Genomic DNA, 26,760 nt, shown 5'->3' on the forward strand with positions numbered 1-26,760 from the left:
GTCCAGTTCTGGGCTCCCCGGTACAAAAAAGACAGGGATCTCCTGGAAAGAGTCCAGCGGAGGGCAACAAAGTTGATACAGGGCCTGGAGCATCTTCCCTATGACGAAAGAGTGAGACCTGGATCTGTTCACCCTGGAGAAAAGAAGACTGAGAGGGGATCTTATCAATGTTTATAAATACCTGAGGTATGGGAGACAGAAGGATTTGGCCAACCTCTTTTCAGTGGTTTGTGGGGACAGAACAAGGGGTAATGGCCACAAAATGGAGCACAGGAAGTTCTGCACCTACATGCAAAAGAACTTCTTCACGGTGAGAAAAGGCCTGGAACAGGCTGGCCAGTGTGTTTGTGGAGTCTCCTTCTCTGGAGATATTCAAGGCCTGTCTGGACGCCTACCTGGGCAGCCTGCTCTAAGGAAGCTGCTTTGGCAGGGGGGGTTGGACCCGATGATCTCTTGAGGTCCTTTCCAACCCCTACAATTCTGTGATTCTGTGTGAATCTGTGATTTGTTATAGGCTGCTGTCAGAAACAGCTCACTGGGTCAGACAGTGGTTTGATTTAATGCCATCTAGCTGCAGTTCTGTCCTAAATTAGGAGGTGTGGGTAGTGAAGCAGATCTGTATCTGAAGACTACAAGGCTTGAATTGGAGGTCTCCAAAATGAGCAAACCATAATGCATGGAACACATCTTTTATTCAATAAGCAAGCAAGCACAGAAGTATAATGTGTACTGCTTAATATTCATACATTACTAAAAATATAAAAATAGAAATAAAATTTCACTGAAAGCATTTTCACCCACAAATATACAAGGAAAAGTGCTGTCAAGCCACATCATGCTACACCATTTGCCAGTTAAACTGACAGTTTGTTTTCCAACAGAACTGAAACACCCAAAATCTGCTAGTCTTTCCTCATGGCTTTTGGTGAGACTGAATATTTAACTAGCAAAAATGACCCTCCTGCAGCTGAGAACCTAAAAGGCATTGATGTAATTACCTAACAGAATGAAATAATTCTGGAGAGTTTTACAGTGATAGGAGCCTGCTTCAGGCTGTTTGTGTACCTGTCATAGAAAATAAAAAAAAAATCAACTTGCATCCTGATCATAATCCAGACCAACTAGCCATGACTAACAATTACTGAAACCGTTCTGCATGAATATTTGTACAATACTCTCACCTGGTGGTGTATTTTTAAACTCTCTTCCTTCATTGCAGCCACTTCCTCTGCCTGCTAACATTGCCACACATATCCACTTTATCTTAGATCTGAGGGAGTCCAGCAGCACAGAGAACAGTGCTGAGTGTCCTTAAGTTTTGATGGAACAGGAGGATATCCAGCACCCTATCTTCTCTGATTGTATCTAATAGGTGAAATTCAGATCTGCACAGTAAACCAACATGAGTTAGAGACTAATTCCTGAAGAAAGACCTCTGCACCAGATGTCTTGGTCCCCATTTTGAGGGACTAAGCTAGAGCTGCAGGCTGAAAGCTTGTTTGCTGACCTTCTGCATGGAGCTGAACTTCTTCCATCAAGAAGACTGCTGTGTGCAGTCATCCATGAAAGCATGCATGGGTTTGGGGATTAGTGACAATCACAGCTATATTTCATAACAAGGCCTGTCTTGCAGAGTGTGCCAGTACACAGAATCTACTCAGAAATTACAGAGATAAGGGTGTGCAGAACTTAATGTGAATCCCACTTTGATAATTTATTTTGGAATGGGATTGATTTATACTTGATTTACCAGTTATAAAAATAAATGTGATGATTAACCCCTGAGATCATTCTAGCATACAGTTTTGGCCTGTTACTTGTTCCCCTCTGAAATAATTTATTTGGTTCATGGACATTTATTTAGGTCCTAGTGAAAAGCATTATAAAACATTAAATAAGCAAGATGGGCCTGAAAAGGTGTACATTCTAGTTGCACATTTGATACATACCTTATACGTATATAATACAATTCCTTAACAACTGAATGTTCTAGTATTGTCTAGGAAGTTCTTGCATGTGGACAAATAATCAAAATACCAGAAAATGAACAGCTGTTTAGGATCAAAGATAATCGTATCTGGTTTACACTTAAATTGTTTAAGGTTTTCTTAGATTGCTTACTTGATCTATGGTTTACTTCGATTGTTTTTCTTTCTTTAAATCTGGTTACACATAATAGCTACAGTAGTTTGTCCAGCAGGTAATAAATGAATGCATAAAGCACTTCTATATTTGGATATCATAAGCATGCATTTTTATAAATAAAAATCAAATGTGAGGTCACATTTTCCCATCTTCTGTTTATAGACTAAATCAAATTTCTCATTCATAGAAACAGTGAAGATGTCTTTCCATAGCCCAACTCGACCTGAAACACAGAGAGGGAACAGTCAGACAGTGGAGAGAACACCAAATTTTTACAGTCTAATTGTACAGGGCACCAAGAATAATTTGTAAGAAGCTGATCGATCTTAACTTTCACTGAAACCCCAATGAGACCTGATACTATTCATTATCTTCCCCAATCGCCTTGTCATCTGCACTGGAAGAGTATTATAAAAGAAAAATTCAGATTTTTATGAGATACTGCTCCAGCTTTAATTAACTATAAATACAGATTTTGTTTTGGATATTAACTTACAAGTTAATTTCTGGTGTCAGTTCAAAGTATGGATGCTTAATAATGCCGTCAGATAACAACAATACATTTCAAAATGACCGTGCCTTTACCATATACTCATTGGAAAACAATTCAGAAACATGAAACACAGAGCATTAAGCTGATTGTTGAATTTTGATCACTGAGATTTTAGCATAGCTGATTTCTAGTATTTTACGTTTAAAGATAAGTTCAACAGATGAATTTATGTTTCTTAGAATGGAAAGAAACGATTTGTAAAACACCAGTGAATGCCCAGATTGTATCTATTGACAAGATATTGACAAGAACGTGTGCCATGCAACCAGCTTATGACATTTAAGTTTAATTTTATACACGAGGAAGACAAATCTTTTGGTGGATACAGTATGAACACTGAACACTTCTACCTTGTATGGAGTATTCTTCTATTTTACTGAACCCAACTAGTGATACAACCTGATGACACTGCTGAAGTCACCAGTCAAAGGCTACAGTCCCCTTATCAACAGTTACTCTGCAACAAATTTTAACTTGTATTCTTGTTGGGTTACTTATTGATGAATAAGCCCCATGGAGTAACCAGAATGAGATAAACAATTATCTTCTCATTTATACTGGGTGTAAATAAAGACAAAATCCAGGCTAGTTCAGCTGGAATAAATGAAAGGAAAACTAAGACTATGCTACCACAGAGTTTAATCATAACAGCAAGAACAAAACTACGTGCAGGTAACTTAATTAAGCATCTGATGCATATGAAGAGTACGTATTTAATTACCATTGTTTTTATGCGGCAACTCTATAATTGAATCCAAAGATAAAACTGTTTGAAACTTCTATAAATTACGCATTAACATGATGATACAGTATGTGTGACAAGGGCCATTTAATGAAATCAGGATTTTCCTATAACTCCTGAAGGTATGATAGTGTTGCAGTTTGCTTTAGGATCAAAAGAGTCTAAAGAACCTGAAACTGACTAAAAATGTATCATTTTGTTTTTGCCAAGTTTGTCCTGTATCAAACATGAAGAAATTTCTTGCAATCAGAAACATCTGATAATCAGTTTTATTCTGGTAACTCTAATTGCATGAAGTGCAGTATAAAACATAAAAGCCTGTATTTATCTTTCAATAATGTTAAGAAGTATTTCCTTCCTCTACTTCAGAAAGATAAATATTTTTTTTCTGAATCTCCCTAACCGCACATATGAACAAATAACAACTTTTACAAAACACATATGCAGTGGATTATTTGAAATATATTTTTTTAACCACATGAATTTATAGGTTGTCAAAAAAAGTCACCCACCTGGTTTATGATTTGAATCATGCAACTGTGTAAGTTATGATGTGATATGAGTCAAATGTAAATAATATATCTAATCATTGCTCTGCTTTCACAGCAGCTCAGGGTTATCTTCAGAGTATAGATGAATGTGCTAAAAGAAAAAAAATGAAGAACTAAAATAAAGCAAAATAATGTAAATGTAACTAATGACAAATTAAAAATATTTGAAACAAATTACAATAAGCTGTCATGTAACTGCCACAATTCTGTCACAGAAATGAACAGAAGAACAAAGCACTGTCAATGAAGCTACATTCTAAAGCAACAAAATATTGTAAAAGTCAGACACAAGTGAACAAAATAAATTCAAAATAAGGATTTATTTTCTAAAAAGCACACAGTGAACAAATGACAAAATATTAAATCAGCTGTTGTAGCTCCCTTCTTTATTACAAAACAGAAACATCTTTTTGAAAGGTTTGTTAGAAGAGAGCAGTAAGAGGCTCTGACCCTTGACTGGGGCTTGCAGGCTCCACTACAGAACAATGAATACTAACACCATGCACAGAATGGTACATGCAAAAGTGGGCATCACCCTGTTTATCTGAATGGAGATGACCTGGGCAGCAGGGGCAGTTGTTGACCTTTCTGCCTGTTGAAGGACTCAACAGCAGCTGTGTTCCCTTCTCTCTGTTTTCTCTGATATTACAGCTTCACCTCTCTCTCACAACTGCCTTGCTGACTTTCACTGGGAAAAAAGGAGGGATTTTGGCTGTGCTGCTGCTCCACAGATCTCCAGGTAACAGAGGTTAGATACAAATCTAAGTTTTTGTGTTACTTCATACAATTGAACTGAAGAAAACGTGGCTCTGTTGTTTGTAAGATCTTAAACTTACATCCAACACTTTCTCTGAGGCATTCAAGATGTCTTACCAGACTCATTTTTTGATCTTGCCTTCACAGTAGAGAAGTAAGCTGATAATATGAGTTTGGTTATCTGCTGTAAAATTCTATGGCAAATTAGATGGTCTCTGTTTTTTACACAAGATACAACCTGTATTACATGTTGGATTTTTCAGTTTGAACAAGCAGGAGGAGGGCAGGATGAGAGTTGAAAGTAAGATATCTAAGAGCAGAAAAACACACTATGCACTGGAGACTACCAAAGACTACAGAGATTACGTTTTCCAGAAAAACTACAAACTTCTTTGTCTTTACCAAAATTTTACCTCAAGCCAGCAAACTTTAGATAGATTTTTACAAAGTCACAGATAAAAGCAAGGAAGTCTGAGCAATAGCTTTTGTAAAGTGTGACACTCTGAAACGTTTGTGCCAACATACAAACAGCGTAAGTTACTGAGGGGCAGTTACCCTGACCAGAGTCTGTGCAGGGAAATGAAAACTGGCATAAGGCCTGCCAAGACAATAAAGGTCATATAGAATAGCAGAGAGCTGCTTCCATGGGAAACAGATCCTCTCAAACAAACCTGACTGCATGTTCATAAGATTACAGTCTGACTGAGTAAAGGTAAACGCAAAGATACAATGGACTTCTGTAAGGCACGTGATGTTAGTGTTTTTTAATGCAATTACATAACATTGTATTGGATTTACGTGGAAAGGTTTGGGGAGGGTGAAGGGGGACTGCAAGGGTGGCCTCTGTGAGAAGAGATAAGGAGCTGCCCATGTTGGACAGAGTCAGTTCCAGTTGTCTCCAAAGCACTGTTGGCCAAAGCTGAGCACCATTAGCTGGTGGTACCTCTTGTGCTAACATATTTTAAAAGGGACAAAAAACTGCTGTGAAGCAGCTGTGAAAAAAAGTTAGAAAAAAAATGCGAGAGAACCACCCCTGCACACAACAAAGTCAGTGAAAAAGAAGGGGGTGGAGATGCTCCACATGCCAGAGCAGAGATTCCCTTGCAGGCCATGTAGAATACTGTGGTGAAACAGGTTGTTCCCCCACAGCCACGGGAGGACCATGTCGGAACAGAAATCCACGCTGCAGCCCACTGGCACCCAGGCTCTTCCTAAAGGACTGTACCCAATGGATAGGACCCATGCTTGAGCAGTTCTTGAAGAACTGCAGCCCACTGGAAGGAACCATGTTGGACCAATTTGTGAAGGACTGTATCTTCTCCAGGCCAAGTCTGTTTTGCCCATGATGGTAACTGGTGAGCAAACTCCCCAACTTTATCTTGACTCAGTTTTTTCATCCTTTTTTCTCCTCCTGTATCGCTGAGAAAGGGGAGTGAGAGAGCAGCTTGGCAGGTATCTGGCAGCCAGCCAAGGTTAACACTGCCCCCCCACAGTCAGTAAAATGCATGATAAATGAGTAAACAATTGGCTTACTCAAAATTAGCAGTCAAATGATATTTGATAGAGATTTGATAGCGATTATCAGAGATTTGAGAATTATAAAAATTACAGCTAATAAAATTTGCACATAACAAGATTGGCTGAGAGAAGTAATATGGAAGGGACTCCTACACAGAAACTTAAGAACAAAACATTCAGGTCATGCTCCCTGAATAAGGGACAATAACCTTTTAATCAGTTCCTCTGAAAAGACTGTGTGGTCACAATAAGCATGAGCTTCATGTTTGATGCTGTAGCAAAATGTGCTAATGTGGCCACAGATAGACAAAAAAGGGAGAGGGAAACAAAGTTAAACTTAAAAATGAATTAAATTAGTGCATAAAGTGATTTTTATCCTGAACAAGGCACTTGTGACAATGACATAGGAAATCCGTCTCATTCTTTATGCTCTTGTCTTTAAGTGTTGTAAAGCAGCCCACAGAAAATATGTAGAGGGAGACTTCCTGAGTCCACTTTCCTATGCTTATAAGAAAGAAGACTGAGAAAGGACTTGATCTCTTGGCATTGTTGAAATACAGATGTATAAACAGATCAAAGGACACTTCGGGTTCCTAGAGAAAGACCTCAAAAGAATAAACGTCTATAAGCTACACACATTTTAAACAGCTGAGACAGACAATGAAAAAAGGACATAAGGAAAACTAGAAGTTCTTGTCATTTGATGCCTTGAAACTAGAATGATTTGCTATTCTAGAAAATCTGATAAAACAAAACACAAGGGTTTAGGCCAGGACAAATGGAATTGTATGGGCTTTGGAGTGCCAAATGTCAGAAGGAGCCAAGCAATCTTCCCAGCATCAACAGCTCAATCAGCTGAAGTAAGCCAAAGACATCTTGTCTTCTCCAACAGAGCAGTTTGGATGATGCTCAATATGCACTGTTGATCTTGAATGTTTCCATTCTTTTAAATCACTTCCACCTGACTTTATTCCGAAACAAACCTCAAAATTGTACCAGTTTCCTCACATCATTTATAGAGCAATATTTTGCAAACATCTTAGCATATCTTGGATGTTACTAAGCTGTCAAATGCTTCTTTCAACTTCCACTCTTAAGTTTTACTGTGGGTTTTAAACATACCCCTGCCAACAGGAAGGGCTTCTGCATTACAGCACTGATCGATGAGTTGATGGCAGTGTTCCACCATGGATTCCAGCTGTGCTTTGTCATAAGAAACTCCCAAGAACCTCACGAGTTGTTCAACCATTGTTGCTAGGTCCTGTAAGAGAGCATTTAAAGATGAGTTTATTTTACAGTATTTTAAATGATTTTTTTGTATGAGTGTAAATACTTCAAAGTGAATTACATCCTGATGAGTGCAAAAAATATCAATGAAAAAGTTGCAGAAACATTACCATAAAAATTTTCCCATCTTCCTATTTGCTGAAAGTAAACCCACATATTCCAAGTAAATAGGGGAGAAGAGATAGGAAACAGAGTGATGCTGTGATGCTACCAGCTTTCAGCAGCATCCCTCAATGAGGGGTTAGGAATATACTGTTATTCAAAATAATGGGTTTGAAATCATCATTACTGAATTATTAACATTATTCTGATTATATTACAACTTTTAGCATCCAACTCCATGAGAAGGTTTAAGAAAAAATACAAGCTGAAATTATATAGATGTGCATTTTGAAATATTTTCACTAATTCTCAAAAATATATTATTGCAATAGGAAATGGAAATTGATGTTCTATGTAGTATTTCCATTACATTTCTGATTTAAAATACAGTGGATTTGTTATCCAACACACTGTAAGGACGTTAGAATTATGTTCACCTTATGCTACATGATCATCCCCAATCGTTATTCAGATAGCTCACTATATGATAGTAAGAACAACCCAATAATCAGAATAAATGCTGAATACATAGGATAAACCCCCTGATGAGAGAGTGATACCTCATTGATACAACACACACTGTAAGACATTTTAAGTGAACACCAAATGTTGAGGGTAGCAAGCATTGAGCAGTTACACCTCTCTGCCTTCTGTGTGAGCAATGGAGCACCTAAACATGCAGGTGTATTCCTGAGTAAATTACTGCTTTTACAAAAGTGCTGACAGTCCATGAAATGAATTGAATGCCAGCACTTTAAAAATGCTATCAGACATTAGGAAGCCCAACTATGGAAACATGAACCATTTTTTTCCCTTCATATGTTTTAAATGCTGCAATGCTAAAACCAATTAAAATACCTCTTTGCTACATGTAACCTACCTTGTGCATATCTTCATACTTGAGGAAAAGCACGTTGGCATCCATGTGATGTTCCCAAAACTCTTGGACATGTTCAAACCAAGAACCATATCCTACTACAGGTACAGAAGATATTATGATAGGCATATAAAAAAAAAAAAGTTATTAATTCCTCTTCAAAAAAAGGAAAGAAATAAAATAATTGGAGAGGTTCATAGCTCACAAGAGAACCACCTAGTTTTGACCCACTGCCATGCACATCAATGAATTTAATTGAAAAAGAGTGTTGCTATCAGTTTGGAATACTCAAAAGAGCTAATCTGTCAAAGAAAAAATGTTCAACAGAAAATGTAACTATATTTCACTATGAACCACTCTAGAGCTCAGTATTAGTAATGCCTGACTACTGCACAGAAGTGGAGCCAACATAAACATAAATTATATAGATAGTTTTGCAGAAGGCAAATTTTCAGTGGCTTTAACCTGTGTTAATTTCTGCAATTAGCATTATCACACTGCACCTTCCATCATTTTGAAGCTAGATATTCACTAGTGGAAAGTTCCATAGAGCATCTTTTATGATGGACAAAAAACCTGCTAACAGCTATCATCATTTCTTAATTAGATAAGTATTGAGGAAAGAGACCTATATGTTTTCTCCACTGTCATTCTCAGAAAACTGAAGATATACTGACAGAGTATTCTATTTATCATTACATCTTTTGTACCCTCTAAAATTTAAGGCCTATTCTCTTCTGTTATAACTTTCTTAGTACTTCCATGCAACTGACACAGTTACGCCAGAACATGGTCTCAGGAAGTATTCCAAGTAGCCAAGGTGCTACACTGGGAAGGCCTACGTTCCTAGTTCTGCTCCAGCAGTGGTTACTAGAAATTCTAACACACACACACACACACACACACATTCTTTCTTTATTTTCCAGTTCTCTGATAAAGTCCATATTTGTGCTGATTTCAGTCCGTCTACATGTGTGTAGCAGAGTTACAGACACTAGCATTTATTACCCAAAGAGTATCTTTTACTGCTAATATTACCAAAATGAAAACTGGAGGAGAAATGCATTCTGGATATTCCTTTCTTACCAGTGATAAATTCCCGAAAAGTATGTCATATAATCAAGGCAGGAGCCAAGCAAATATGGTGAGCAGTTTTACACATTTTCTCAGTATTTTTAGTCACGTTTATAGTAAACAGCACTAGAAAACATTTAACATTTTAGCTTTGTATTTTGAAGCCACCTTTTCCCTTTGAAAAAGAACAATATCATTTCAGTATATGAAAAGTTTTCAATGCACAGAAGTCAGTTTCATATGAAAAAGAATACAGAACTTCCCTTCTATATTAGGTCTTTTAATATATGTTTCATATGTTTCCAGTCTAGTAGTTCATGCTCACAGGCTACAGACAAGATTCCCATTCCTGGGGAATGTAGAAGAAAAAACTGAACAGAACAGAATTAGAACAGAAGGAGATCATTCACCCTGCCTGCACAAAAGAAAATGACAAAGGTTATAAAGCCTGTTAACTAACCTCCACTGGCAGGCTTTTACTTTTTAATTCCCTTTAGTATTATATTGATTCTTTAGCATCAAGCCCTCCATACACCAATTTTAAGGAAGTTTGGATCTAGAAGAGATCCTGGTCTCAGAGCAGATCACAAGGTGTCGGGTGGCTTCTTAGCATCACATTAGGGTATCACAGAGAAGATTTTGTAGACAAATAAAGCAGTAAAAAAATTGCTAATAATTTATTTTTTAATCTCACTAGCTACAACATGTAGCAATCCGCTAGCAAAAAGCCCAATGATAGCCAGTTACATGAGAATATAGGGCTTGCCCTCTCCCCTAAGTTTACTGATTTGGTGCAACAGAACTACTTACGGTAGTGCAATTGGAATGGGAACAGTTGGTGGGTGTGTTGCAATATAGCCCTTGCTCAAAGTAGTTACTTGGTATCCATCTACTGAGCTGCTGTAATGCAGGTTACTGTATTCTCATTTCAGTGGTATATATTCAGACAGTAGCAGCCTACAGCTGCTTTCTTACAGGGGCTCACTTCAGCTTACTGATATATTTCTACAGATGTACTCCATGAGCTCAGTCTCATGCAAACTAGAAATATTTGTGCATAACAGATATCTTGCTAGCAACAAATTTCAAGTTCCAGAATTAAATAAGAATACTAAAGGAATTACCATAGCAAATGTTTCTTGAGGAGCAGAAAGACTACTCAGAAGTAGGTAAGCATAGAGAACTGAAAGCAACCGGTGCCAGGCACATTCACCACTTTTCACAGGGTACCCACTGCCTTGCAAACTGAATTTTAAAAAATAGAGTAGACCAGAATTTGCCTGAGTGAAGTAAAATGGTATCAAGCCCATGGCGTGAGTAATTGTAAGGCAATTATTAAGAAGGCATCGCCACAGTTCACATAGACAAATTTAAGTCCATGCAGTACTGTATCTGTAGCAACCTCCCTGCTCTATAAACAAAACAACTGCACCTTTATTCACTTCATTTCTGTACTTGCAGAGGGAATGCAGAGATGAAAATACATGTGTAACAGCATGTGCACATGCTCCTTACACTTGTCATTCATAAACCTTCTGCAGAACTCTTGAAATGTTCCTCTGTAGCTCATGGTTCTTAGGGAGCGGTGAAACTGGTAATAGGACACCACCAGGTCTTTGGGGTTGCGAGCCATGTATATTACCTACAACAGTGAGCGAAAATCATCTTAATGAAAGTTTCCCCCCCCTCCCCCCCATTTCCGAAAGCATGTAAACAACTGCTGCTAGTTCAGTTAAATAAACATGAATTAATTTTTACCTTTGAATTGCCATTATGGAGGTCTGAAGGCAAAAAACGATATGGTAGGTGGCTTTTTATGAGGCGAGGAGATGTTAGTTCCTAAAATAAAGCAAAGAAATGTTTCTTATTGTGTATTAGTTTTGGTACATCCTGAGCTGTCCTGAGCCGTCACACTTGATGTCCTTTACTGTCCTGAGTTACATTCACTAAGTCACTTATTAAATTAATAGGGGTCTGCAACTAGATATTAGGTCAGGGAATTGCATCTGTTTTTTAAATCAAAAGGATGGATAATGTGTATATGCAGAAATTGTAGAAATTGTTGTGTGTGGTTTTTGTTTTGTTTTGAAACTACTTCCATTTGTAGGACCTTCTCAAGAAAAGTGTAACGATAGCATTATTGTTGTAACACTAACTTTGTTTCCTCCAATACTTCCACTAAAATTCTGTGGGAAAAAAAAAAAAAAAAAAAAAAAAAAAGAAGCTCTAAATGAGGAGCTTCAGAAAATCCTTAACTTCTTAACTTATAAATTATAACCCTGCAATTTATTTTTTCCTCAAAAATAGGCCTAGACAATCGAGAGGTTTATCTTGAGTATAATAACACTTTTCAAAACAGAAAGCATTTTTCTGTCATAATTTCAGAAAAAAATGTCTTATGACACAATCTGTCAGGAGTTGAAAGCTGCATAAACTAGTATTAGATCAAGTTGGTAGCATATACCAACTTGAGTTTAGTTTGAGTGTAGCCTCAAACTAAACCTCTCACTACTGCCACCACATATTTGCACTGAAGTAGCACTGAGGTTTCACTGGAATAGGGTCACACAGTGAAAAAGAAAAGCAACCTCTGACCTCTAAATGCTCTCAGCTTAAAAGCAGACTGATGCTGCAGTTGTCAGTGACCAGAACTAGCTTAGATCTATCCATGCCAGCCTTAGCTAGCGCAATTCATTAAGCACTGTAGAAGTTCTAGAATGGAGCCTAGTATTTTGGCCAATCATTCCAAGGTATGACTGTATTTAAAGTAGTTACAGCAATAATAAAATCACACATGCCATGCCACTAGTCTGAGTGATTCTTAATAACATGGAAATCATTACAGGCAGAATATTCCAAACTCCTCTAGGTACATTACAGAGTCTACAGATTCACAGACTCTAGGTCTCTAAGGATCTAGACATGCAAATCCAAAGTACAGGGTCTATAGATCCACAGATCTCTGTATAGTTCTTTTGCAAATTCAAGAAAGGGATCAAAGCAAATCAGTCTTATTTGGGGAGCTTCCAAGGAAAGGAGGCTTAGAACTCTCTTATTCAAGAAATCCATTCTCAAGATATTTAGGATGTTGAGAAACATGTTTTAAGACTTTACATAGAGTATAAACAAGCTTAATAAAAGCAACTTCAAAATAACCCAGTAATATTCTGAATCATTTCAACAAACTGAGCAAGTCCAGTGATGAAAAGGACAAGGACACAGGATGAGATGAAGTGATAAATATGGATTCTACAAAAAAAAGATATCCAAATGCTGAAAGACTTTCTTTGCAATACATTGTACCTTGATGATGTCCAGACCAGGCTGAGGATACTCTAGGACTGGAAGTTGTTCATCTATATTCATTAGTCCAATCTCATCTGGATCAGCTCCCTGACTCACTAGATAAACCACTTCCTGTAGCAAGCCTGTGCCTGCATAAACCAAACAATGAAAGAGAACAGATTGCATTACAGTTCTTATCTAAACAGAAGCATATGAAGGGAGACCTAGACATACAAATAATGATAACTTTTGTCCTTACAAGTCTGCTCTGAACTCAGTGTATAGCTACTGTTTTCATGTAGTATGTCTGCTCCCTTTGTTTTGTTCTTTTAACACGTGAATATCTCCTTTCACATAGAATATCTGAGGTTTATCTTTGGTAGTAACTTAAATATGACTATGTTTTTGTTTCCCGGTCCTTTTACCTGACTTGGAAAAGTATTTTTCCTGAACTGGAAAGCATTTTATATATACTGAGTCTTACCCTATGAATGTTAGTTATGTAAATACTACTATCTCACTTTTAGAAATTAAAAAAAAATGAAGCTGACAGAGGTCATCCAAGTTCATTATAGTGACCAAGTTGCATTATAGTGACCATACCGGGAAACAGCCACAGTGTCCTCTATTCTAAACTGTAGGCAGTTCTACTGTTACATACTTATTTGAGTCTATTTATACTTCCATTTTATGGATTGGATAAACCACTGACCACATCAATGTGTAGTGAGTTAGTCATAAGCTTTAGAAGCCCTAATTATGTACCTTTCTCCAGTCTGAAGACACTTAAAAAGCAACCAATAAATAATATAGCCTTAATGACTGCACATTGGAAAGTTAAAAGGTATTCCAAACGTAAGTTTGAACAGGGAAACTATTTCAACTGATTTCACCTTCAGGCAGGTACGACTGGAAAGCCGGAAACACTCTAAACAGACTAACAGAATTCAGAGATATTCACCAGGGCCTTAAAAAGAGAAAAGCATGGGCTTTTGGTGAGATGGAGAAACAGAATGAGACAAGATCAAGTTGATCTAACAGTCAAGGGACCCCATGGTTTAAAAAGACAAGTCATGTGGATGTGGGAAATCCTGGATACTGTGACAGACTTACCAATTCTTTAACAATTTTGAGTAGTAAGGAAAACTAAACCAGGATTTATTCTCTTGTTACCTAAAGGACCAAATAACCCAAACCTATCTGCTTCATGACCTTGGAAAAACTAGCTGCAAATTTAGAAATCATGCCTTTTGGTCCCATTTATGTTGAAAATAATTTGCAAGTTGCAAGTAATTTGTAAATTCATTAAGTAATTCATGTTAGATATTATGACTGTACACATGAACAAAGATACATGAACAAAGCACAAATTCCTGTATGTTCTTCCAACAAAAAGAAAATTGTTGTATCATTATTCATATTATTATTTTTTTTTAAATCTGTGCTAGGAGTAAGAAAAAAAAGTTTCACATACTGTAGAGGCTGGTTAGAGTGAACACAGTCTGGATGAAATATGAAAGCACACACCTCTCTAAAAATTGCTTTGGAAAATAAGTACTTCAAGACTTCTGTTTCCTGACTGATTGGTGAGTAAATTAAAATTGCTTGAAAAAAAATAAACTTTTACATTATCATCACCCAGAGACAGCTGTCACAGACTTAATACACACTTGCCTTTGAGGCTGTCCACTCTGCATTTTTAAGTCCAAGCACATATTTTATGTATTAAAATTAAGATACATAGGGTACTTCAGTATCAGTCCTTGTGACTCTGAATAAGCACAACCCTTGTTCTCATTAAATATTTATTCTGACAGAAGACATCCTGGTTCTCTGTAATTTATTTCTGTATTTCTAATTCTGCTTGAAAAAAAAAAAAAGCTATTACAGCAACCTCGTTCCATGAAAGGAAAAGGAATAACTGTGTAGGGATAAACTCCAACACCAGGACTTTCTAAGTCTCAATCTATCTCCTCTTAGCTGCTCTCTAGACAAAAAGACACCATTTCCACTGTGCCTCTGAATACAGGATGGATGCTGGGTTGAGGCAGGACTATGCTGAAAAATTCAGGAAAGCAGCATGTTCCCTCACAGCTCTTCACCAAGTCAACCAGGTAACTAGGAGGTAAAGGCTGAGAAGAACATTCCCCATGGCCTTACCTAGTTCTGCTCAGACCTGTGGCCATGTACTAGACTTGCCTTGTTTGCCAGCAAGATCCACGAAGCACTGGAGAGATAGGAAAAGACCTACTAAATGTCTTATAATCCACATAGTTTGTAGGAGGAATGGGGAAGAAGGTTTCTGATTTGGAGGAAAATGAGCCTCTGGAAGCTCAGAAGTCTTCACTGTTTTCATCTAAATGTGCTTCCATCAAAAATAATTATTCATTAAGAGTAATGCTGGGCACATGGCAGACAAAATAATCTTGATCTTAAGACAGTACTTTGAATCTATGAACCTCAGTGCTAATAATAAGTATTCATACACACATACACATAAACTACTATAGCTACGCATGATTCTATGATTCAGTAGGATGCTGCACATACTCTAGTATCCTATTCTAATTCATATAGTGATAAATATTTCTGCAAACTCTTCTACAACAGGGAGGACTGTAAACTGATAGCATAGATACTTGGCTTCTGGCCAGCCAGCAGGTTAGTTTCTCCTCCCTACAGATGCATTATGATCTCTGATCCTGAATTCTCCCACCCATGAACTCTGTGCTAGTTTTCGCTTTTGACACCAAATATATTAGCCTGATTTTCTTCCACATTAGTACTCAATTTATCCTGCTTATGATTTTTATACCATAAAAATCATTTTATATCATGTCTTAATGCCAATCAAAAGCAGTGATTTAACTTTTGAGAACTCTGATTTTTTTGTACTTGTCCTCCTTTTCATTTATCCTCACCACATACACAAGCCTCATGTACAAAATTATCAACCTGATTTCCTCCATGTAAAAAAAAAAAAAAAAAACTTGTTTAAAAAGAAAAAATAACTAGAAACATTTATATAAAATTATATATATACAACCTCTTCACATCTCTATTAGGATTAAGAACAACTCAGATCGCAATTACAGATACCAACAAAGCTGAACATTCGTTTGCTTTAGAAATGTTGGCTTAGCCTAGCAAGAGACAAATGGCAGCCCAAATTCCAGACCTAAATCCTAGGGCAGGATTTTCTACTCCATTTTCTAGATGCCCGAGCCTACACTGGGGCTAGCAAAGTTTATTAAATTTGCCACTGTGGAAGGTGAATGTGAGTCTTCTGTTGTTGCCCCTGACTTCCCATCTGGGTATAAAGTATATAGAAATTGTCTGTTTAAACCAACTGACATAAACTGATGTCTGTGAAGTATGAGAACTGCCATTTTATGGGGTTGGACCTAGAGTAAATTGCTGAAAATTAGGTTTTCAAAAGAAATTATGTGAATTGGGTATTAAAGCTGATTTAATCCCTCTGATAATCCCTGTTTATCACAAAACCTGGGCAGATTGAAATGTTACAGAAAATTTCTTAGTAAAAGGGGCAATAATGACACTTGTTGGAGAGAAGAGGAAAGCTAAAGAAAATTAAAGAAAATAAAATAAAGGAAGCTAAAGAGAAAAAAAAAAAAAGTGCAGAGCTTACCTTTATACTCTCCAGATTTCTGGCCTGGCTGCCAACCATGATGCATTGTCACTTGAGGGCTCCTCACTTTTTAAGTGAAATTAAAGGAGCAGGTCACTAAGTGGAAAAGCTATCATTGATGTATATAAAGCCAAAGTTTTTTCTTGGAGCCAATCAGGGGATCTTGTGAATTCTCTAGTATTTTTCATCACCTTCTCCTTGTGTTTATGAATGCATGCACTTGTACTTGCATGCCTCACCTGGCATGGTACAGAAAGAGTGAACAGTCACAGACAAACAGGATAAATCTGTCAGCCTTTGGGCTTGAGGCACCAGATGCAACATTCATAAGTACCCAGTGATTCTATCCTGCCTTCTTCTAACTGTTGCAAATCCACATTTCATCCTAGAAGAAGAATACTGTCCCTGCTAACTCCAAGGTCATATTGCCAAAACAGAACTCATTAATGCCTATCCAATTTCAACTAAAATGAACCTAATCAGCAGAGGAACTTCAAAGTGCTGTACCCAAGAAACACTCTTCCCTGACAAGCTTTTTCGTTATGTCTATACAATGCCACAGGAGAAGCAGTGTTCCAATTTATCATATAATATCTGGAAAGAGATGGGATGGGAAAACAGCAATAATAAGCTACTGCCAGAACCTGCAGGTTTTTAAGAGATCCTTTTAAGTTACCTATGAAACTACATTTCTACTCTGTATAAGGGCATGTACAAAAGAAACTGTACATCACACCAGTTTGAAACTGTGCTAGTTGGGCTGTGCTGTCCTTTGCAGCCTAATGATATACAGAATCAGGACTCACTAAGAATCCTTCCACCCCACAAACACCCCTACAGAAACCCCTGCAATGAATGGGAACCCTCTTGCAAGGCCAGTGCCTCAGCAACACTAGCAAGGTTAGTTCACAACCATAATGTCTCTGCTTATCAGTAAGTCTAACTGCTCCAGCAGCAACCAGACAGCATAGCAAGATAACCAGGACTTTGAAACACCTCCCAGTTATTCCTTTCTGTTTCTATATGTTATTTTCAACATCAAATACAGCCTCTGTAAGAAAGAGCATTATTTTTTTGCACAGATGTTCTCTGGCTCCTCTAAGTACCTTCTGGTCACTGGCACACTCACATGCAGCTATTGCACCTCACAGATTTCTTCCAAGTGAAGTGGCAGACACAAAGACGGATGCCTCCAGTGAAATTTTCCTTCCCTCCATTGTTTCTATTGTAGTTTATTTTAGTTTTCTCCCCCCCACTAACATGGGACAAGCCTGCAACTCAAAGATGTGAAGGTCTTTTGTATATTCTTTCTATTCATCCCTTGTAAGGAAAGTCATACTGAAAAACATAATAAATACTAATGCTAATATTAACAATTTTGTAGTACTCCCAATTGGTTGCACCTCATTTGATCTACCAGTGCTTGATCAAGTTTCAACAAATACAATGTAACAGACCCATTATGACTCATATGTGGATTTTTTTATAGCATTGGTAGACATAGAGTGCTCATTAAAAATGAGGGCTGCAAAGCTGTTACAGATTGGTCTAGCAAGTGCTGTAAAACAATTCTCCCACACAATTATAATTGCCTGCAAGCTCATTCCCCTTTCACTAATTTCAGTGTACATCTGCAGGTAAGTATGGCAAATTCATCTTTGTCCTATAGCAGGGGAGGGAAAATCAAATTTTTCCATTAGAGGAAAATGAATAAAAACCATAAAAACAAACCATAAAAATCTCTCTTCTTCAAGTCCATATGTCCTTGTTCTCCTACACCTTGGAATTCCAACTGTCCTAAGAACACGGATTTTTATTTTTATCACTTAAGGTTTTAATAATAAAAATTATATGTAGACCTTGATATTCCAATTCTTCTGTTCCTAGATGAGACTCATGATTCAGAATGAAGGCTGAAATTATGATGTTTATATTGCCAATATTTTTGACTGCCTCATTATGGTGCTGATTTTCAGAAGGAACTGAATACTTATGCTGAGATTAATGTCCCCTTTACTTGGCCTAAATGACTCTAAATTCAGTATTCACTTGTCCAAGGAATCTGTGGAACATGAGGAAACTGAATCCAGATCCCGAAACTGATAGCAACAGCTTAAACATATTTGGATTTAAAACAAATGTTAACTGTATGATTTCCAATAACATTCAGTAAGTAGGGTCTTAGCTTTTTGGACTTATTAATCAGTTTAGTTTTCATTTAAGCTAATGGCTTTTAAAAACAGAACTAATAGGCTAAACTCTACTTGTCTTTCGCTAGACTTATATCAGAAAATACAGAACTGGGTCCATAAGGTCTGAGCTGTATTTTGAATATACAGCACCAGAGGCTGTAAACTGTATTCTATAAAAAGTGTATTCTATTTGGAGCTAAGAGGTACTTTTGTTTGGTTAAAAAAAAAGCTATTGCTGAACTGTTTACACACATCTATTATCCTTAGAAGCATTACTACTGTGGGAATAGAAATGTTGTTTTTGCAGAGTTACATTGTTTAGAAGGAGGGAATGTTGTACTGAGATATGCTTACAGTGATAAGAAAGTTTAGCAGGCGACCTTGTAAAATGCAGACAATCAGACTCCTTAGGACAATTAGGTGAAAATCATGGTGTCAAGTCAAGTCAGATAAGTGAAGAAACATTACCACTTCAAGCAGTAAAAATGTCAAAAGAAATTTGAAATTTAACAGGCCGGCGACTGAAGGCCATGCATTGTTTGTGAAGCATCAGATAGATTGTGAATCTGGATTACCCACTCAGTGGGGAAACAGGGGAGGGTCCTGCCATCAAAAGGTATATAAACTGTGTTTTGGAACTAGTAGATGCGCTCTCTCCTGCTTGTGGGGTGCCCGCCATTGCAATCGCGAATAAATTACTACTTCACTGAGATCCTCGCCTGAGCCTAAGTTACTGGCTACGGAGTGTTTCTCACACTACCATGTATAAGACCATATCCTAAAATAACAATAAACAGTTACAAAACAGTGTTATTTTCAGTTCATGCAGTAGCACTATTTTTAAAAGATGGCCCAAGTCCTAATGCTCCCTTACGTTAGGGCACTAACTACTCAAGCAAGTGTGGGATGAGAAATGCAGAATGAATCAAGGTGCATCCCAGACCAGGCACCAACTGTAAAGGCTTCACCATTGCCAAAAGCAAGGCAGATGATGCAGTGTGTTCCACTCCTAACAACAGCAACAGGAACAGCTCAGAAAAAGGCTTCCTTACACTAGTAACTGAAACATGCCAGGGCCTGTTCTCTGGGAGGACATGCTGGGCAGCCAAACTCGCATTCATAGAGATGAATTTCCCAAAACAAGACAGCCCCATCCGTAGCTTCCTGGAACCGTTCCCCGGCTCCAGCTACTTCCCACCCCATGCTAGGGAGCCTGCAGTCTGGGAAAGGGCAAACTGCACCAGGGAACAGGCTAGCAACAAAGCTATGTTGATGACAGCCTGCCCCTGGTGGACCCTGTCTTCAGTTTACCAGTGTAGACATGGAGAGCAGAAAACTAGATTGTCTATGTTCACTACTTTAGACTTCATAAAACCAGAAGAAAAACAGCTTGGGTCACAAGCTCCCTAAAATCTCTATCCAACCTGTTATAAATGAAGTCTCAACTAATCTGAATTTAGTAATATTTATAAAAGAAATATTTATAAAAAGTATAAAAGGCAAGTAAACAGCGCTGGGTATGCAGGGAGTCTACGCTCCACCAACACGCACACAGGAGCATCAAACATTCTAAATATATAGAACATTGATTTTACTTACTAAACCCGAATATGCCTATACAATAAGAAAAGGTAACAAACAATCCTTTAAATTCCATGACTTAACAGTCTCCATTTTCCATTCCTTTTGAACAATAAGTCTTGCTTTAAGTTGTCAAGCAACTCGGTCTTCGGGCCTTATGTATCCTATTCTTCCTGGATCGACAAAAAACGTATCAGTCTCCTTTTCGAGGCCAATAGGGCCTGGGTCAAAAGGCACGTTCAGGTCAACAGGGGGCATAACAGCAAAAGCCTTCGATGGCTGTAGCAGCAGAGGGGCCGATGGCGTAGCAGTCGGATCAGTAAAGGAGCCCGCAGCTCCCTCACTGTCTGGTAAACCACACGTTTGTGATTGTGGCCCCACATAGCTCTTCAAGGCCTCAGAGATTGCTCGACAGGTGCTGAGCAATCCCACTGCAACCTTGTCGCTTTTAGTTGCAGAGTCCCACACCTTGACCTCAGTTTGGTCCCATATTTCAGGAGCATAAACTGTCTGATTGTTAATAAGGACAATAAGCTGAAAGGTTACCAGGACAGTCTTTGTTCCTAAGGATGTATTTCCCCATAATGCGCAACTGCTTACCAGCGAGGGGCAGTTGTGTGCGCGGGTCCGCTTCTCTCAGCTTGAGCTTCTTTCCAGCTCTGGTGCACCTAATTTCCAGCAACTTTCAGTACGAGCTTCGTTGAGCGGTTTGCTGACTGGCCGAACCCATCTTCATGAGGTGATCAGTGTGCCTGTTCCCGTCCTGGTCTCTGTCCTGCTTGCTTGTTCATTTTCATTCCTTCATTCCTTCTTTCTATTTCATAATTGATGACATAACTTCATCAAGTTTCCTTTTTTCTTTTTTTTTTTATCTTGAGGGCAGGCTCCCCTCTTATACCCTTTTATACCCTTCTCCCCACAGCAGTCCTTTTCAAAAAACAACTTTTCATTGGTCAAACAACTTTGCAAATAACAGCAACAGCAAACACCCAGAAACTTCCATGCCTTAACGGCTGGAGAATAAGCAACCCGAGACTGCATGGAGTCTCCTGAATCACCCTTCTTTGTTCCCTCTAAACTCTTTTACATTCCTGATGGCCTCATCGTTAAGAGTCTGATGTTACCATCAACCACGGGGCTTTCCGACCCCCATGGCCACACTCCCAAACCTCCCCCTTCTTTATTAATACTAACCATTTTCTCAACACGAATTACCACTCCATATATAACACAAACCATGGTTATGCCAATCCACTCTAACAGGCTGTAGACCACAAGGCAAAGGCCTCTTGCTGGGGACAGTTGGGGCAAAAAAATATTTCTCTATCCCTCTCAAACAAGCCATAATATCCTCTCAGCCTCTGAACTACAGCACGGAGTAGGTGCATACTACCAGCACTACAAACCAAGAGACAGGTCCAGATCCACAGATTGTTTTTTATCCCTAGATTTTGAGTAACAAGACAACACTGGTTTGTCTCTTTGCCTTTTGAATGATGAGTCAGGATTTATGCTCTGTAGCTTGTTCCCACATCCATGATTTTATCGTACCTAGGTGTTCCAGAATTTGTTACAGGTTCTTTACTGACAGCTGATACTGGTTGGTAGCTGAGAGGGGCGAAGGACTTTACTCATGGCCGTTCTCTTTAGGCCTTAGCTGGTCTGGTAAAATATGTCCCTGTCCATGGATGCTCCTGATGTCAGTACCAGATGACATCACCAATGGAGTAGCTTGTGTGAAGTTGTTCCAATTCACGTGAAACCACATCAGCTAAATTAACTTAAGGAGTTTATCTTTTTGGCATAAACTCACCAACCTAATTCTCCTTGAGACAAATGACAAATGAGAATGCATTCACACAAAATGCTCTGCAGACAGTTCTTTAAGACAAACAGCAGCCTAAGGACACTAAAACCCTGCACTACTGCAGATGCTTTTAAAAGAGGTTGTCTACCCATATCCTTAATTAATCCTCTCTTCCTGTTTCCACTCACCAAATAAAATATGCTGCCATGGCATAAGATAGCACAACACCCACCTCGTTAAAACAAAAAGAAAAAAAAAAATTATGGTATAACATCTCTGGAAGGAATATTACATGTTGGGAACATGGAAATAACATCTAGATCAATTAAAGCTGCGGTCTTGCTTGGTGCCTTACTATCTGACAGACAGAATTACATCCCTCTTTGCCCTTTCCACACTTATTCAAGGTTGACTAGGCCTGAAGTAAACCTAGTCCATTCAGTTGTCACCTTCTTTCCCTGGACTTCTCTCTGAACATCCTACTTTGGGCATCCTCATGACACAATTCAGAGAAAAGAGCCCTTTCGTAACTGCAATGTGAGCACAGGATCATGCAGTCATGACAAAGGGTAGGCCACCAGGAAAGTAATTCATGGAGGAAAGACTGCTTTTATTGCTTTAATTTTATGCTACTGGGCAGATTCTGTCTCAAACATCTGGAAATTATCTGGCAAACTTTGTCCATATAAACTATCAATGATAATTCTTCACAATGATGTGCCAATGGTGTACTACTAGACTTTCAAATCCTACTTTATCCCTGGAGCATACATAAGATACATGCAGTTACCTCAGTCTAACCTCAACTGTATCCCAACCCCTGCTTTCTCTGCAGTCCCACTCCCACAGTCTTTTAAGGCCTACATGAAAAAGATGACCGAACTGCAGCACTCATTACCCCAGCAAGAGCTCAACTTAATCTCCAGCAAAAAGTTCCCCCATGGCATCGAATTCACCTCCATTTTTACACAGGTGACACAACACTGTACCAAGGATAAGGCAGAAAAGAACACTGCTGTAACGACAAGTCATTGTTTGTTTGTTTTTTAAATCACCCTGAAGGACTTCATCATGTTAATGGGAAGTCTTTAATTACCCTTAGCGCCACTGTTTTCTAGGACAACTATATCACTTTGTCTTGTACTACAATGTTGTAATACAGACTGCAGCTAAATGCAGTGAAGGCAGGAGACAACAGGGCTTCTGTATCAGAAACTTGTGTTGAGGTTGTTCTCATACCATTAGTGGTGAACCTGTTTCACTTCCCCTATGGTAAACATATCGTGGAGGATGCCTGTCACCACTTGAAGTGCTTTGGTTGGCATTCAGACTTGTGTTGTTGTCATGGTTTAACCCCGCCGGCAGCTAAACACCACAGAGCTGTTCGCTCACTCTCCCCCCTCCCTCTCTGGGATGGGGGAGAGAAACAGGAAAGCGAAGCCCGTGAGTTGAGATAAAGATAGTTTATTAAGAGGAAAATAATAATAATAATAATAATAATAATAATAATAATAATAATAATAATAATAATAATAATAATAATAATAATAACAACAATGTGTACAAACAAGTGATGCACAATGCAATTGCTCACCACCTGCTGACCGATGCCCAGCCCAACCCCGAGCAGTCCGGCCCCCTCCCCCGGCTAGCCACCCCTATATATTGTTTAGCATGACGTCAGATGGTATGGAATACCCCTTTGGCTAGTTTGGGTCACCTGTCCTGGGTCTGTCCCCTCCCAGATCCTGCTGCACCCCCAGCCTGTCCATTGGCAGGACAGAGCAAGAAGCTGAGACGTCCTTGGCTTGGTGTAAACAATTAAAACATCGGAGTGTTATCAGCACTCTTCTCATCTTCAGCCAAAACATAGCATTCTACCAGCTACTAGGAAAAAATTAACTCTCTCTTAACTGAAACCAGGACAGTTGTGAACAGAAATGCAATTCTATGCCTCGGTTTCAATCCCTTCCAGGAAAATTGTTGGACAAAGCTTGTCTACACATTAATGTATATTTGCATATATTAGGTGGTTAAATCACAAGAAGGATAAAGATCTAATCGGGAGTACAAAAGGGGATCTTCCAATCTATCACCATGGGTTTTCTCAGTATTGCTGCAAAATCCTTGAAGAGAGCACACTATTTCTGATAGGAAGTGCTGCTGATCCAACAGAAGCACTCACATTGATCATTATTAATGTGCACTTCAACTACATATGCATAAAGCAATCCAATTTTAGCAATGCCTGTAGCAGTTCTGTGCTACTCTGGCAACCCTGATCAGCAGTAAATAGGCTTTTAACTGGATAGTTAACCTGGGTTTATGATTGCCTTGCATCAGCAGGACATTGCAAAAGCAGCCACTGTACTAGCAAATCTGTACTGCTGTGTGTATCTTCTGAACATGTGTCTCATCTCACCTGCTTCACATTTGTCTCATTTTGTTGGCTTGGATGAATTTATTACTCACATATTTGGACACAGTGAAGGGCTAATTCCGCACCCTTGTCTGTATCCCATATGGTGATCTAATGTTATTACACATCATACAGAACTTGCAGCCTTATATAGGATGATGGCCTTCACATCCTGCACTATAAATGGTGGGTGGGTAAAAGCACATGAAATTAGCTTGCATTTTTTTAAATTATAGATGTACTTTGGCATTTAGTAATAAAAACCTCTCGGTAGTTGGTTCTCCACTGCTCCTCCTTTCACTTTATATCCTCTGCTATCTCAGCCACTGCCTCAGACTTAGCTAGCTAAACATTTCTTACACACTTTCTGCCTCTGATATGCTTCCTTTCTGCCATTTCTCAGTACCATGCATTTTCCTCGCAATGGGTCTCATAAGCCTATAGTCTCATCTGACCAAAATGTTATAAATGAATGTTTCCAAATGTTTCCTCTGACATGCCATGTGTGTCTGTGCACATATAGAGCAAAACATTCTTCTTGCTACTGAATCTGCAATGTGTTACAGGATTAACATATAACATAAATGGTTTATTTGGTCTGTATCAGTTTGTAAAGGACTTTGGTATAGAGAACCCTAATTATTTCAGCTCTTAAGCCACATCTCTCCAGATTCTCCAAAGTGTTACTGAAATTTTGCATGGGCTGAAAGTGATTAGATGCTGGGTGCTTCATGTTATTAATCCTTTGTTTGCTGCTCCCTTCCACCAAGCTAAAAAACAAAAACATTCCCATATAAAGGTATTATTATGTGCTCAGCTCTAATTCCTAGATGCTTGATTCAAATTTAGAGCTATAATTTGCTAGTTTATCTACAAAAATATAGATGGTAGATGATACCTTTTCTCTAAGAGAATTTCTAGTCATTATACATTAAACAAATTCTGTCAGAGATGAAATACATCCATATGCCTTCAATGGAAAATGCAGACAAAATGCTTAAATAACTTGTCCAAGATCAGAGTATCTGTAGCAAAGAAATCATACCAAATGTCCAGCGTACAAAAACTTGCATCACTTCTGAAGCAGCACTGATGGGACAATGCAGGCAGTAGTTTCTTCTCTCCGATATAGGGTGTTCAGTTTAGTAGGAATTTAAAGAAGAAATAAGTCGTTTAATAAAAGACTGCATAATAAGAATGAAGAATCACATGTGCTTAATCTAATTCAGTCTAATGTTCAAGCATTTTGCTTTACTGCATTAACATCTTCACTATGAAAGATGAACATTAACATGAAATGAGAATGAGTTGGGTTTAGCTGATTTACATAATTTTCTAATTCTTTAGTCTTTGAGGTCATATCATCTATCTAACCCAGTCAATACTGATTTCACATATGGGGAGAAGGTGAGCAGGCTGAGGAGCATTAGGGATTCGGAGAAGGAGGTCAGCTGGTGGGATCACTCTCTTACCATCCCTGAGACAGAAGTGACAGCAAAAGAAATTAAGGATCTCCTACTCTCTGACCACCATGCAGTAGAAGGGGACTTATGAGATGGGGAAATGGAAGCAGGTTTCTGTTCTGGGTGGCTGGTGAACCCCTCTCCGCTACCTCACCTTCCCAGGTGCTTTTACTCTACAAGGTATTAGGACAGGCAAATGATGATGTGGATGAAGGTCAATCCAGGTTAGAGGGATCACCTAGGGCAAGTCAGCCTACCCCCAGTATCATGACCACCTCTGTCACAAGAAAAAGAAAGGTTGTTGTCATAGGTGACAACAACCCCCTTATGAGGGGAACAGACGGCCCCATATGCCAACTGGACCCGACCCATAGGGAAGTCTGCTGCCTCCCCAGGGCCTGCGTAAGAGACATTACTGGAAAATGCTAGGCTGGTATGGCCCTCTGATTACTATCCATTATAGTTTTTTTCATGTCAGCAACGAGAAGTTTTTTCATGTAGCAAAAAGAAGACCAAGGACAATCATAAGGGACTTAGGGCCTTGAGGCAATTAGTTAAAGGATCAGGCACACAGCTAGTGTTTTCTTCTATCCCTCCAGTACCAGAGAGCAAGATTAAAAGGATTAGGCAGACCTAATATGTAGATCCACGGCTGGTGTCACCATCAGAATTTGGGGAGTTTTTGATCATGTGATAGTCTGCATAACACCAGGCCTGCTGGTGCCTGACAGGACACACCCTGCTAAGAGGGTGAAAAGG

At 38.7% G+C, this 26,760-nt stretch overlaps 1 protein-coding gene across 2 annotated transcripts in view; it reads right to left on the reverse strand.

Annotated features, from left to right (window-relative positions):
- Positions 1-568: 568 nt before the first annotated feature.
- Positions 569-26,760, reverse strand: part of SULT4A1 (sulfotransferase family 4A member 1) — a 37,386-nt gene continuing 11,194 nt past the window's right edge. Inside the window, exons 2-8 of one of the 2 annotated variants that reach the window (XR_014318614.1) lie at positions 12,909-13,039; positions 11,364-11,444; positions 11,121-11,247; positions 8,535-8,629; positions 7,388-7,526; positions 3,953-4,082; positions 569-2,368 (exon numbers count right to left, since the gene is read on the reverse strand). Coding sequence is in view for 1 of the 2 variants with exons in the window: in XM_082773271.1 (XP_082629397.1) it covers positions 2,256-2,368; positions 7,388-7,526; positions 8,535-8,629; positions 11,121-11,247; positions 11,364-11,444; positions 12,909-13,039 (686 nt within the window). In the remaining variant the exon portion in view is untranslated. The remainder of the gene's footprint in view (positions 2,369-3,952; positions 4,083-7,387; positions 7,527-8,534; positions 8,630-11,120; positions 11,248-11,363; positions 11,445-12,908; positions 13,040-26,760) is intronic. The other variant, XM_082773271.1, reaches the window with a different exon arrangement.

This window comes from Aythya marila (assembly GCF_965140915.1).
Source record: "Aythya marila genome assembly, chromosome: 1".
NCBI classification, from domain to species: domain Eukaryota; kingdom Metazoa; phylum Chordata; class Aves; order Anseriformes; family Anatidae; genus Aythya; species Aythya marila.